Consider the following 14,244-nt stretch of genomic DNA (forward strand, 5'->3'; position numbering starts at 1 on the left):
TCACCCGCTCTACCTCACTCTCACCTCACCCCCTCTACCTCACCGTCCCTCCCCTACCTCACCCTCACCTCACCCCCTCTGCCTCACCCTGTCTACCTCACCCTACCCCCTCTACCTCACACTCACCTCACCCCCTCTACTGTACTCTCAACCCCTCTATCTCACCCTACCTCACTCTCACCTCACCCCCTCTACCTCACCCTCCCTCTACTCCCCTACCTCACTCTCACCTCACCTCCTCTATTTCACTCTCACCTCACCCCCTCTACCTCACTCTCACCTCACCCGCTCTACCTCACCCTCCCCTCCCCTACCTCACTCTCACCTCACCCCCTCTACCTCACCCTCCCTCCCCTCCCCTACCTCACTCTCACCTCACCTCCTCTATTTCACTCTCACATCACCCCCTCTACCTCACTCTCACCTCACCCCCTCTACCTCACCCTCCCTCCCCTACCTCACTCTCACCTTACCCCCTCTACCTCCCCTCCCTCCCCTACCTTGCCAGGATGCCTTTGCCAAGGGTGAGGCTTTCCTAGGGCACCAGGACCATGGTTACAGCGCTAGCCCCGGCCTTCCCGCCGGAACCCACTGCAACGGCGCCTGGCAACACGGCATCACCATAGTAACACCCGAGCGCAGCTTCCTGTTTACCTGCGAGACGGAAGTTGAGCAACAGGATTGGCTGAAACACTTCAATGATGTCATCAGCATCCAGATGTCCCCTCAGGAGTACTCCAGTAAGAGATTACAATCTCTTATTAAGGGTTTATAAAGGGTTTATTAACATCTATGTGTGTTTATAAGCATACCGATGTCCCCTCAGGAGGACTCCAGTAAGAGATTACAATCTCTTATTAAGGGTTTATAAACAGTTTATTAACATCTATGTGTGTTTATAAGCATACTGATGTCCCCTCAGGAGGACTCCAGTAAGAGAGGACCATTTTTTACTATTTATAAAGGGTTTATGAACATATATTGCTGTTATTGTTTGGTTATAAAGTGTGTATAAACATCTGACCTGATGTTTGTGTTTTGCAGTGGAGGCTATGTTCAGACACAAGCATTGATGGACCTGTGGCCTGATGGACCCTTCCTTCTCCCATCCTCCTCTCCTCTACCCGTCTTCTATTCCTCCTCATCCTCCTCTCATCCTCCTCTCCTCTGCCCATCCTGGAGATCACCAAGACGTTTGAGTTAGGTTAGACTGTCCTTGCCTAAGAAAGAAAGATGTACAAACACACTAGACTGCAGCAGGACCTGTCATCATGGTCAACCATTGTGCCTTACACTAAGTCATTATTTTAATGTCTCAGATCAATGTGAATTTAAATGTTTACTTTTAAAGTTCTCTATTAATATCTTAGAAATTGACATGTTTGATGGGTGAGTTTGGTTAGGAGATATGTAAGATATACATTTGAATATAACGATGGATAATGTTCGACCCTCTTAGGGTTGTGTATAAATAGTTAGTTGGGGTTTTTGACAGTGCCATCTTGTGGTGTTTCAAGAATATGACATCTCTCTTTCTACATATCCTGTATGACCTAAGATATTTCCACCCTGTTCTTTTAAGGTATTATACAACATATTTAGACTGAGGAGACATGCAAAGAATATACCATTGATTGATACATATTTGTCATTCATCCCATGTCATGCTTTTATACGTGTTGTCAAGAGTGTTTTCCATTATAGAAGAAGATTGGTTATAAATGATCACGTTTGAGGCACTACAAACCATCAGTTTCACCATTTTTTAAATAAATCCATATATTGGTCTCCTCTCGTTTTAAATATGTAAATTATTTGAAAAAGACTTCTAATGAGTTTATGTGTGAGATATAGAGATTGAATGATATGTCAGTGTGTGTGTTTATGTATACTAGGTTGAATGTGTCCTTGTACATGCATGTGTGCGTACCTGCGTTGTGTGTGTGTGTGTGTGTGTGTGTGTTTTAGCGCCAGCCAACCAGGGGTGTTTAAAACTGCACCCAGGTGTTTAAAGAGAGCGGGACCAGGGCTGAGGTGAATCGCTCATAAATCCATAGAGTCATCCTGGGTTACACCTATATGAGAGAGACAGAGAGAGAGTGAGGGGGACGGGGAGAGAGAGAGGAGAAAGAGAGCAGGAGAGAGGAAAAGGGGACAAAGAGAAAGAAGGAAAGGGGTCAGAGGACAGAGAGAGGGAAAGAGAGTAGAGGAGTGCAGTTGAAGGACATCAAAGAAGACGGACACAACGAAACGCTTATGAAGAGCTCTGGAATTAAACACTAGAAGGGGCCCCAGTTACTCTATTGGAACACCCCGACATTGACCTATTGAGAGGTACCATAAATGACCGTCCACCATGCCAGCAGAGAACACAAGACAAACTAACCTCTGGATACAGTCTGAGAGCTTCTGAATCACCACAAACCAACCAACAACAACACACTGTCAACTCAGGACATCAAGCTACTTCCACTCCCAAGTCACCGGTGCGGTTCAAGTCCACTAGAAACTGAAGCGTCTGTCTGTTCTACAGTATCGCCGGGGCTCCGTCCGGTACCCGCGGGAAGGAAAGGATCATGGGAGCTCGGAGGAGCTGGAGCGGGGACGTGAAAACATCAGGAGATAAGAGACACTCGATGAGGTGGACTTGTCAGCCATGTCCTGGTTCACCTTAAGACTGCAGGTTAACAGTAGTAGTGGAACTGAAGCCACTGTTGAAGCATCACTACACACGGCCTGTTTTCCTATTGGATTTAGATTCAATTTAGATAAAGAGTCAGAAGGCCAAAGACGATTTATCTGTTTTCAAGTCACATTTTATTTGTCACATTCACAGTTTCCAGCAGGTTTAAAAGGTGCAGTGAAATGCTTCCGTGCTAGCTCCCTCAACAATGCTGTACAATTGTTGTTTTTGTCTTGTTTTTTTCTGTTTTTCACTGGATCTTATGCAGTGCTGAAAGTCGCTTTACATTCTTAATAGTTCTCTATTCACTCCAACATGGAACACGTTAAAATCAGTTTGGAGTCCATAAGCAACTCTTTAAAATCTTTCTGAATACTAATAGCAATAACAGTTTATCCCAGTAAAGCTATTACTTCATTGTAGGGACGTGCTGGCCTTATTTATGAACTCAAACCTATCCCCAAAGATGAACCAGAGCCAGACGCCCATCGTGACCTCCATCTCCCCCCAGTCAGGGCATGGTTCTGGGGGCTCAGGCGGTGTCTCTGGGGGGGGTAGCTCCGGGGGTGGGGGTTTGTGGGTGACCTCTCTCCTCGGCGCTACCCTCCTAATCATGCTCGCCATGGGGGTGGCGGGTAACATCTACACCCTCTTCATCATGCGTTCCGCGGCTCTCCGCCGATCCGGCTCTATGTACGTCTATATACTCAACCTTGCCCTCGCCGACCTCCTCTACCTCTCTACGATCCCATTCGTCATCTGCACCTACTTTGCTCACGATTGGTTGTTCGGCGAGGCCGGTTGCCGGGTCCTCCTGAGTCTCGATCTCCTCACCATGCATGCCAGCGTCTTCGTCCTGGTCGCCATGTCGTTGGAGCGCTACCGGGCCGTGGCGAAACCGTTTGACGCCCGACGATCCAGCACGCGGGGACGGAAGGTAGTGGCGACCGTCATCTGGTTCGCGGCGTTTGTCCTGACACTACCCATGATGATTATGATACGGCTGAGGGAAGGGAAGTCGAACGCGGCCGGGAACGTCAAACGGATGTGTTACCCGACGTGGACCCAAGAGGCCTTCAAGGCCTACCTCACCATCCTGTTCCTGACCAGCGTCCTCCTACCCGGTTTAGTCATTGTTGGTCTCTACGCTGGCCTAGCACGTCGCTATTGGACTGTTCAGGCTAGCTTGGGAGGAAGCATCCGTTCAGCGAGAAGACGAGGCTTAAAACAAAAGGTGGTAACAATGATTTTTTGTATCGTTGTGGCGTACTGGGTGTGTTTCCTGCCTTTCTGGGGGTGGCAGTTGGCACAGTTATTTTCCCCACAGTCCCTCAGGGCTCTGTCTCCTGCCACTCATAGTTACATGCATTTCTTTGTGACGTGTCTGACCTATGGGAATAGCTGTATTAACCCTTTGTTGTACACCCTCCTGACCCGGAACTATAAGGACTATCTGGTTCAGAAGGGTCAGAGCACAGGGTCAAGTAGGGTAGACCTGGGGTCGGCAGCCGGAGCACCCCTACAGGATCTATAATCAGAGTAGAGGCGACCTGGGGTCAGCTGCCAAAGAGCCCCTACAGGAAATATAGGAGATGAGGGGGAAGTATTTTGACGTGACACAAGTAGGAACTATACTTGACTTAAATCCTTTTTATCCTGGGGAGGATAGGTCATCCATGCAGGAACTATAAAAGAGGGGGAGTTATTCTGACGTGACACCAAGAGCACTATTGCCAAAGCATTTCTGATACAGCATTTTTATCTTTTCACTCTGAGGAGTACCTTGGATTTGGTGAAAACATGAGGACATTTCTTTATAGCTATTGGGGCAAGAGCAGCCTCCAAAACAAACATCGTTTTTTGAGTAATCAGTGCGGCATAAACTTGACCTAACAACATGGCTTACTCTAAACTCAGTAGTTTTTGTATTTTTACATAGTCTGAATATAATTGGTATATAGTTATACAGATGCTGGATCTTAATTTGTGCCAGTTTGCTACAGCAGGAAAATAATCCAGCAGCAACAGGAAATGTGAATTATTATGTGGATTATAATTAATGGATGTTTGTTGTAGGGAAAATCAAGTATGAAATGTCAAAGTGGAAATTAAAAATGTAAGAAACCTTTTTATACCTCAAAGCCTTGTTAAACCTCAAACCTCTAATTGTTTAATTTCACACATTACAGGAAAGTTGTCCTGCAACAGAGTGATCAGATTAAGATCCTACATCTGCAGCAATAGCTGTTTGACATATATTCTGCCAGGGGATTCTAATTTGCATTCATCATGTAGGCTGCTGTATTTCTTGTCACATATTTACATGAATGTCATTTAACCAGTCACTATGTATTTTTTTTTTTACTTCGACTTTGTTGTCATATTGCCAAAAATGTGTCAAGCTAATGTTCTTGGTTGGTTTTCTAATCTTGTATTCTTTTATTACATGATTGTTCTAATAAAGTTTTGACAGATTGATTTAGAGGTAAAATGACTACGATATTGCCCTCTGCTGGCAAAGGTTTTAGAGTAAGTTAGCTTTCACATACAGTATGATGTGTGGCACTCATGCCATCACATTTATCAGCAAGTGTAAAGAATGCACTGTGTGTCTCCCGTGGGTGGCTAGTTTCCTCACTCTATGTGTCTATGATGGAGACCACTGACACACACACACACACACACACACACACACACACACACACACACACACACACACACACACACACACACACACAAACCTACCACTACCTCCGCCCCCCCCAACACACACACACCTTCCCTATCCCCTCCAACACACACCTACCCCTAATCCCCCCCCCACACACACATACCTATCCCTACCTACCCCACACCTATCCCTACTTTCCACACACACACACACACACACACACATACACACACACACACACACACACCTACCCCTACAACCCCACACCTACCCCATACCCCCCACACCTACCCCTACCATCCCCACACACACACACACACTCTCCAGACCGCCGCCTCTCACCAGGGAATGTGGTCCCACCATGCAACATTCCAAAGCCTTGAGGAAGGTCTCTTCGTGTTGTCCTGTAAATTGTCGCTCAGGAATGTCTAGCGTTATTCATCCTGCCAAAATAGACTAACAGGACCTACAGAACCACAACATAGACTGGACCGCTTGGATACAGATTACAGTTGAAGTCGGAAGTTTACATACACTTAGGTTGGAGTCATTAAAACTTGTTTTTCAACCACTCCAAAAATGTCTTGTTAACAAACTATAGTTTTGGCAAGTCGGTTAGGACATCTACTTTGTGCATGACACAAGTAATTTTTTCAAAAATTATTTACAGACAGATTATTTCACTCATAATTCACTGTATCACAATTCCAGTGGGTCAGAAGTTTACATAAACTAAAAACTGTGCCTTTAAACAGCTTGGAAAATTCCAGAAAATGATGTCATGGCTTTAGAAGGTTCTGTTAGGCTAATTGACATCATTTGAGTCAATTAGAGGTGTACCTGTGGATGTATTTCAAGGCCTACCTTCAAACTCAGTGCCTCTTTGCTTGACATCATGGGAAAATCAAAAGAAATCAGCCAAGACCTCTGGTTCAAGTCTGGTTCATCCTTGGGAGCAATTTCCAAACTGAAGGTACCACGTTCATCTGTACAAACAATAGTATGCAAGTATAAACACCACGGGACCACGCAACCATCATACCGCTCAGGAAGGAGACGCATTCTGTCTCGTAGAGATTAACGTACTTTGGTGCGAAATGTGCAAATCAATCCCAGAACAACAGCAAAGGACCTTGTGAAGATGGTAGAGGAAGCAGGTACAAAGGTTTCTATATCCACAGTAAAACAAGTCCTATATCAACATAACCTGAAAGGCCGCTCAGCAAGGAAGAAGCCACTGCTCCAAAACCGCCATAAAAAAGCCAGACTACGATTTGCAACTGCACATGGGGACAAATATCGTACTTTTTGGAGAAATGTCCTCTGGTCTGATGAAACAAAAATAGAACTGTTTGGAGGAAAAAGGGGGAGGCTTGCAAGCTGAAGATCACCATCCCAACCGTGAAGCATGGGGGTGGCAGCATCATGTTGTGGGGGTGCTTTGCTGCAGGAGGGACTGGTGCACTTCCCAAAATAGATGGCATCATGAGGAAAGAAAATTATGTGGATATATTGAGGCAACACCTCAAGACAGTCAGGAAGTTAAAGCTTGGTCGCAAATGGGTCTTCCAAATGGACAATGACCCCAAGCATACTTCCAAAGTTGTGGCAAAATGGCTTAAGGACAACAAAGTCAAGGTATTGGAGTGGCCATCACAGAGCTCTGACCTCAATCCTTGTGGGCAGAACTGGAAAAGCGTGTGCGAGCAAGGAAGCCTACAAACCTGACTCAGTTACACCAGCTCTGCCAGGAGGAATGGGCCAAAATTCACCCAACTTATTGTGGAAAGCTTGTGGAAGGCTACCCGAAACATTTGACCCAAGTTTTAAACAATTTAAAGGTAGTGCTACCAAATACTAATAGAGTGTATGTAAACTTCTGACCCACTGGGAATGTGATAAAAGAAATAAAAGCTGAAATAAATAATTCTCTCTACTATTATTCTGACATTTCACATTCTTAAAATAAAGTGGTGATCCTAACTGACCTAAGACAGGGAATTCTTACTAGGATTAAATGTCAGGAATTGTGAAAAACTGAGTTTAAATGTATTTGGCGAAGGTGTATGTGAACTTCCGACTTCAACTGTATACGATCCATTTGGTCTGAATAACTTGAGTTGATTGATATTAATTGTCCTTCAACTGACAGTTCTTCACTTAATTACTTTAACTGAAAGTTACTTACTTGAATCCAGTTTATGTCAATCAATATCTAATCAAAAGCTGGTCCTCTGTTAACTGAATAATATTTGTCCTCTTGCACATAATTGTCCTATACACGTGTGAATACACGTGTGAATTGTCTTTTTTAACCCAACTCTGAGACACTCAGAGAGACACCTATAGTTAGCATTGAATTGGTATCAACCACTACTACTACTAAAAAGCTACTAAAATTCCTAGAAGGCCAAGTGTGAGTTCAGTCCACTGATGTTCCAGTTCACCCAGGAGACAGACAGACAGACAGGAGGCAGGCAAACAGGCAGTAGGCAGGCAGACAGACAGACAGACAGACAGACAGACAGACAGACAGACAGACAGACAGACAGACAGACATTCAGGAGGCAGACAGACAGGCAGTAGGCAGAAAGACAGGCAGGCAGGAGACAGACAGACAGACAGGAGGCAGGCAAACAGGCAGTAGGCAGACAGACAGACAGACAGACAGACAGACAGACAGACAGACAGACATTCAGGAGGCAGACAGACAGGCAGTAGGCAGAAAGACAGGCAGGCAGGAGACAGACAGACAGACAGGAGGCAGGCAAACAGGCAGTAGCCAGAAAGACAGGCAGGCAGGAGACAGTCAGACAGATAGACAGGCAGAAGAGACAGACAGACAGACAGAGACATTCAGGAGGCAGACAGACAGGCACGAGACAGACAGGAGGCAGGCAAACAGACAGACAGGAGGCAGACAGACAGGCAGGAGACAGACAGACAGACAGGAGGCAGGCAAACAGGCAGTAGGCAGACAGACAGACAGACAGACAGACAGACAGACAGACATTCAGGAGGCAGACAGACAGGCAGGCAGGAGACAGACAGACAGACAGGAGGCAGGCAAACAGGCAGTAGGCAGACAGACAGACAGACAGACAGACAGACAGACAGACAGACAGACAGACAGACAGACATTCAGGAGGCGGACAGACAGGCAGTAGGCAGAAAGACAGGCAGGCAGGAGACAGTCAGACAGAAGAGACAGACAGACAGACAGAGACATTCAGGAGGCAGACAGACAGGCACGAGACAGACAGGAGGCAGGCAAACAGACAGACAGGAGGCAGACAGACAGGCAGGAGACAGACAGACAGACTAACAGGCAGACAGACAGGCAGGACAGTGACAATAGACTGTATAAGTGAATACACTGACCTAGTGAGTTCACAGTCAATTATTTTATGGTGGGAGACCAAGGTTAACACCCAGGCTACACTAGTGTGTGTGTGTGTGTGTGTGTGTGTGTGTGTGTGTGTGTGTGTGTGTGTGTGTGTGTGGAAGAGGAGAGGATTAACACCCAAGCTACAGCTACGGGGGGGGGGGGGGGGGGGAATACACTAAATCAAATTGAAGTTTATTGGTTGCGTACACAGATTTGCAGATGTTATTGCAGGTGCATCGAAATGCTTATGTTTCTATCTCCAACACTAGTGAGTAAGGAAATAAAGATTTGGGCTCTCGTTAAGGACACGCCAAAAGCATTCAAAGATGATACAAAGGCCACATAAAGATTTTGAAAACATTGTTTGCTTTCACAGCGGTTTTATTAACACATCTGGAATTGTCTCTCCACAGGTTTCAGGTAGAAGTGCGTTTGGCAGTGGCGCCACCTAGTGGGTTTTCCTCTCACTACACAACGTACACAATAAGAGCTCTGTTGGTATGAATAAATTCACAGGTATTGTTTCAAAGGATTTAGACAAAGGTCAACCTCTATTTGACCTTGAAGCTGATGACCTTGACATCTCCGTCAACCATGATGTGGTTGTACTTGCAGTCGCCAAGGCGATTGGGGAAGTCCATCATGTGACCGTCTGGCAGCTTGATGTAGAACTGCTCATTGGTGAAGTTGAGGACCAGCTGGACAGACAGACAGAGACAGAGAGACAGAAAGAGAGAGAGAGAGAAATGTTTAGAATCTCATTTACCAGCCATGTGTCTTGTAGTCTGCAGTCTGTAGCAGTCACGCATGAGAGGCTAGAATCTTTGAGGCAAATTATAATGATCTACTGCTTCATTTCTGTAGACTTTATTTGTATGGCTCCTGGTTAATGACTTATTTGTAATGATTCAATTCAAAAGTTAGGCGGGCTTACACTGGCTTCCCAGTGAGTCAAATCTATGAGCCATTGAGATGACTAAACTATAAAACGTGTATCTCCTACTTATACAATAGATGCAGTTCTAATCCCCAGTGTAGACTAACTGTGGACTCTATAACCGTTACACATTATATTTTACAGTTAGAGCCAACAGACTGTGTGACCAGACTGACCTATGACCAAATGTTAAACTGGTGATTATTACCTTATCACTCACACACACACACACACACACACACACACACACACACACACACACACACACACACACACACACACACACACACACACACACACACACACACACACACACACACACACACACACACACACACACACACACCTTGAACTGCTCTCCATCCTGGAAGGGGAAGTGGCCTTCCTTGAGTTCGTCTCCCCAGCTTCCTCCAGACAGAGAGTTACACACGATGTGTCCGTGGCTGAAACGAGGGTTGAAGTGGAGGGCGTAGTTGTCACTGTCGTGGCCGACGTTGATGGAGAAACTATGGGGGGGTAGAGATGGAGGAGGGGGGAGATTTAGAAAGAGAGAGAAAGTGAGAGAAAGAGAGAGAAAGAGAGAGAGACAGAGAGAGAGAGAGAGAGAGAGAGATGGGGGAGATACAATGAAACAGGGAATGAGATATGATAATTCAGCCCAAAAAATGTAACACAATAAGTTCTCCATGCTCGTGGTTTGTTTTTGCTTAGCCAAATTGATGAAACTATGTCAATAACCATGACAACCTTCTTGTATGTATATTGTGGGCTGCAAAGGCCCCCAATGTGACATCCAGGGCTACAAACACTGAAACCAATAGTTGAAACCAATAGTGACTTGTACATGCACTGTTTTCAGTGTTTCCCATATACACTTCTTGTTGGTGGGCTGCGAAATCCCCCAAAGGTACAATCAGGGCTACAAGCACCAAAACATTCAATTGAAACCAAGAGTGTCAGGGTTCTGTTAAATCTTGGGAGTGAGCAGTGGGTTTCTAGGTCTAATACTAGGGGAAACACTGTGTTGGGTTTGGGTTGAAAGGTGAAGTGTCAGGATCTTACCTAGAGGCTCCAGACTTGGTCTTCCCTGTGAGCGTCATCTCCTGACCCTGCTTGAAGGACATGTCCTCCACACGGAACGGCTAGGAAGAAGATAGGAGAAATTAGACAACTATGGGGTTAACAAATGGGACAAATACACAGTAATAAGCGTCTTACTGCACTGAGCTCATAGAAAACAGTTACCTTGCCAAAGGAACAGTACAAAGAGCAGACAGAGTAAATGAGAAGTGGTGAAAATAAAACTCATTCGTCTGCAGATTTTGGTTCCCATAACAGGGATAATGTTCATCTAGGCCAAGTTGACATGACGATGGAGTTGACATGACGATGGAGCTGACATGACGATGGAGCTGACATGACGATGGAGTTGACATGACGATGGAGTTGACATGACGATGGAGTTGACATGACGATGGAGTTGACATGACGATGGAGCTGACATGACGATGGAGCTGACATGACGATGGAGCTGACATGACGATGGAAGTGACATGACGATGGAGCTGACATGACGATGGAGCTGACATGACGATGGAAGTGACATGACGATGGAGCTGACATGACGATGGAGCTGACATGACGATGGAGCTGACATGACGATGGAGCTGACATGACGATGGAGTTGACATGACGATGGAGTTGACATGACGATGGAGCTGACATGACGATGGAGCTGACATGACGATGGAGCTGACATGACGATGGAGCTGACATGACGATGGAGCTGACATGACGATGGAGTTGACATGACGATGGAGTTGACGATGGAGTTGACATGACGATGGAGCTGACATGACGATGGAGCTGACATGACGATGGAGCTATGAACTTTTAGTTGATCATCCTGAAGTGTCAATGACATCTGTATGAACTTTGTATGACCTTTGTGTTTTTGTAAACGTTGTTATCCATAACTGTGGCATGTACTACTGCATAAACTTTACAGCTCAGGAGGCTGCTGAGGGGAGGACATCTCATAATTATGGCTGGAATGGAGTGAATGGAAAAGTATCAAATACGTGGAAAACCATGATGAGTTCCATACCACTCCATTCATTCAGTTCCAGTCATTACTATGAGCCCGTCCTCCCCAATTAAGATGCCACCAGCCACCTGTGCTTTACAGATTCGTATCAGCACGTCTGTGGTGCACATGGAACCACGGTAACAGAACCTACGGTCAGGTTATCTGGTTCAGTGTTAATGATCAACCTTATTGGGGTAGTGAGTGAAACACCCAGGGGTAATAAAACCATATCCGGGTCCCAGATCTGTTTGTACTAGACGACTCCTATGGTCATTGTCACGCCATGTTTGCACAATCATATCTGGGATCAGTCATAAAATACCGAACACAGGGTCATAAAAGCAGGCAAACAGGAACTAAACGTTGTTTGAATGTTTGACCGTTGAGAATGTTACGAAGTGGTCACAAGGAGGTAGTAAAGTCATAAATGGTTTACAACACTGAGACTCAAAAAAATAGAGGATGAAACGGGTGATTCAAAGACGAGGTAAGACCCTACCACACCCTCTGTCTGTACCACAATCTGTGGTGTGTGTGTGTGTGTGTGTGTGTGTGTGTGTGTGTGTGTGTGTGTGTGTGTGTGTGTGTGCGCGCGCGACACTGCATCGTCAATGATGCTATTGAGATTCACATAATACCTCCCTTCAAACAATCATTGGTTGAATCTAATAAATGGTAGTCATTGTGTCCTCTGTATCAGTGGGTCAATGTCCCTGGTATCACATGGTATTAGTCACGTAGAAGATATAGCAGTTAGACCCTATACCTGGGCCGTACCTTGGAACACTGCACCACCTGTCTCTGTATCTCAGATCAATTATGACGTTAATCATCAAACAGGTGGAGTCTCCAGTGAATTCTCAAAAACTCTGTAATTCGTTGGGGATAGAATCCATTGACGTTGTATATTTCTTGTGGTTCAAAGCAACAAAGTTAGCCACATTTATATTGTGACCCAGAATATTTCTAGACTGCTGAACTATTGGGTATCCTAGCATCTACAACCCTAATCTAGCTCACCGGATTCTAATAATTAGCTGGTTGATAAGCTGAAACCTACAGGAGGGTAGCTCTCCAGGAACAGGGTTGGAATGAAACCTACAGGAGGGTAGCTCTCCAGGAACAGGGTTGGATTGAAAACCTACAGGAGGGTAGCTCTCCAGGAACAGGGTTGGAGTGAAAACCTACAGGAGGGTAGCTCTCCAGGAACAGGGTTGGAGTGAAAACATACAGGAGGGTATTTCTCCAGGAACAGGGTTGGAGAGAAAACATACAGGAGGGTAGCTCTCCAGGAACAGGGTTGGAGAGCCCTGATCTAAAGTCTGTAGAATATACAGGTGTCATCCTCTTACTTTTTACAACCCTGAATCCAACTAATCTCCAGACTGTAACCACTCACAATAATTCAAAGTACATCAAGATAAGGAACACTATTGCAAAGGACCACAAAGAACCACACATTGATTTTATGGACTGTCACTGTAGTAGAATAAATAATATTGTCAATGAAAGTCTTTTAATCCCAGACTCATATTCAATTCCAGTTGTCCCAAGGTTATGTGTACTGTGATAATAATAATCATGATAACACAGTATCAAAGCCAAACATCAGTTTCAGGAGCTGCACACAAACTTTACCAGCTAACTCCCTGTCCCACTACCTTGTATTGATTTGCCTTTGAAAGGGAGGTGTTTAAACAATGTATCTGACATGCTATAGTGTGTAGATAGTTTGAAAGCAGAGAAAGTTCATAAAAGAATAGTTCTCAAGGAATTACAGTCATACATACCATCTTGGCGGACTTCTCTCTGAAATCTCAGCAGAAAAAGCCTGAAAAGTGAGAACATTTTCATTTTACAGTCTGGTATTGTAGAAAGGGCAGGGTTTAGAATTGTGTACTAGCCAATAAGAGAATGAGTTGTAAAAGTGGTGACCAATCAGGGCCAAGAATATCACTAGTCTACATTTCCAACCAAGCAATAGAAGGAAGCAGTGAAGGCTGCTGAGGGGAGGACGGCTCATAGTAATGGCTGGAATGGAGTCAATGGAACGGTATCAACCACATGGAAACCACTCCAGCCATTTTTCCATCCTTTAGTATGAGCCATCCTCCCCTTAGCAGCCTCCACTGGAAGATAGTTAAATATATTTGGAGTGAGTCGCCAGAGAATGTACCAAATGGCACCATATTCCCTATATGGTGTACACATTTGTTTTTTTATCAGGGCCCATAGAGCTCTGGTCAAAAGTAGTGCACTATGTAGGGAATATGGTGCCATTTGGGACATCAAATCATCATTCTCAACAGGGTGGAGGGCTCTATCTATTTGATTTCTTTCTCTTTCTTGTTTCATTCTTTCTCGTTTCATTCTTCTCCCTTTCAGCCTGCAGTTGGGTGTTTCTGAGTCGTACACAACAAAACTGGACATTTTAGTGATTCATTTGATCCTTTCTAGTACAGTCAATGTAGGTGTC

At 45.1% G+C, this 14,244-nt stretch overlaps 3 protein-coding genes across 3 annotated transcripts in view; 2 read left to right on the forward strand and 1 right to left on the reverse strand.

Annotated features, from left to right (window-relative positions):
• zgc:92360 (ArfGap_ADAP and PH1_ADAP domain-containing protein) overlaps nucleotides 1–1,788 on the forward strand; it is a gene marked incomplete in the record, with an annotated part of 33,169 nt that extends 31,381 nt beyond the window's left edge. Inside the window, 2 exon segments of the mRNA XM_029749123.1 lie at nucleotides 509–740; nucleotides 1,045–1,788. Coding sequence (XP_029604983.1) covers nucleotides 509–740; nucleotides 1,045–1,073 — 261 coding nt within the window.
• Nucleotides 1,789–1,865: 77 nt separating this feature from the next.
• LOC115191190 (urotensin-2 receptor-like) lies at nucleotides 1,866–5,174 on the forward strand. Its single transcript, XM_029749124.1, has one exon. The coding sequence runs from the start codon at nucleotides 3,126–3,128 to the stop codon at nucleotides 4,215–4,217; it is 1,092 nt and encodes a 363-aa protein (XP_029604984.1). The 5' UTR covers nucleotides 1,866–3,125; the 3' UTR covers nucleotides 4,218–5,174.
• A 3,914-nt stretch (nucleotides 5,175–9,088) lies between these two features.
• Nucleotides 9,089–13,651, reverse strand: LOC115191212 (galectin-2-like). The gene is made up of 4 exons (XM_029749151.1): nucleotides 13,559–13,651; nucleotides 10,742–10,821; nucleotides 10,026–10,185; nucleotides 9,089–9,440 (listed from the first exon to the last, which is right to left on the reverse strand). Exons 1-4 carry the CDS (start codon nucleotides 13,559–13,561, stop codon nucleotides 9,294–9,296), a joined length of 390 nt encoding a protein of 129 aa, XP_029605011.1. The 5' UTR covers nucleotides 13,562–13,651; the 3' UTR covers nucleotides 9,089–9,293.
• Nucleotides 13,652–14,244: the final 593 nt, after the last annotated feature.

This window comes from Salmo trutta, unplaced genomic scaffold (genome assembly GCF_901001165.1).
Source record: "Salmo trutta unplaced genomic scaffold, fSalTru1.1, whole genome shotgun sequence".
NCBI lineage: Eukaryota > Metazoa > Chordata > Actinopteri > Salmoniformes > Salmonidae > Salmo > Salmo trutta.

What these genes read in the sequence shown, in the direction of transcription:
- LOC115191212 (XM_029749151.1), bottom strand. An exon ending in ACCAAGTCTGGAGCCTCTAG is followed by an intron (nt 10,186 to 10,741) that starts GTAAGATCCTGA and finishes ACCCCCCCATAG; the next exon opens with TTTCTCCATCAACGTCGGCC. An exon ending in AGGATGGAGAGCAGTTCAAG is followed by an intron (nt 9,441 to 10,025) that starts GTGTGTGTGTGT and finishes CTGTCTGTCCAG; the next exon opens with CTGGTCCTCAACTTCACCAA.
- LOC115191190 (XM_029749124.1), top strand. Translation starts at nt 3,126, where the DNA reads ATGAACTCAAACCTATCCCCAAAGATGAACCAGAGCCAGACGCCCATC.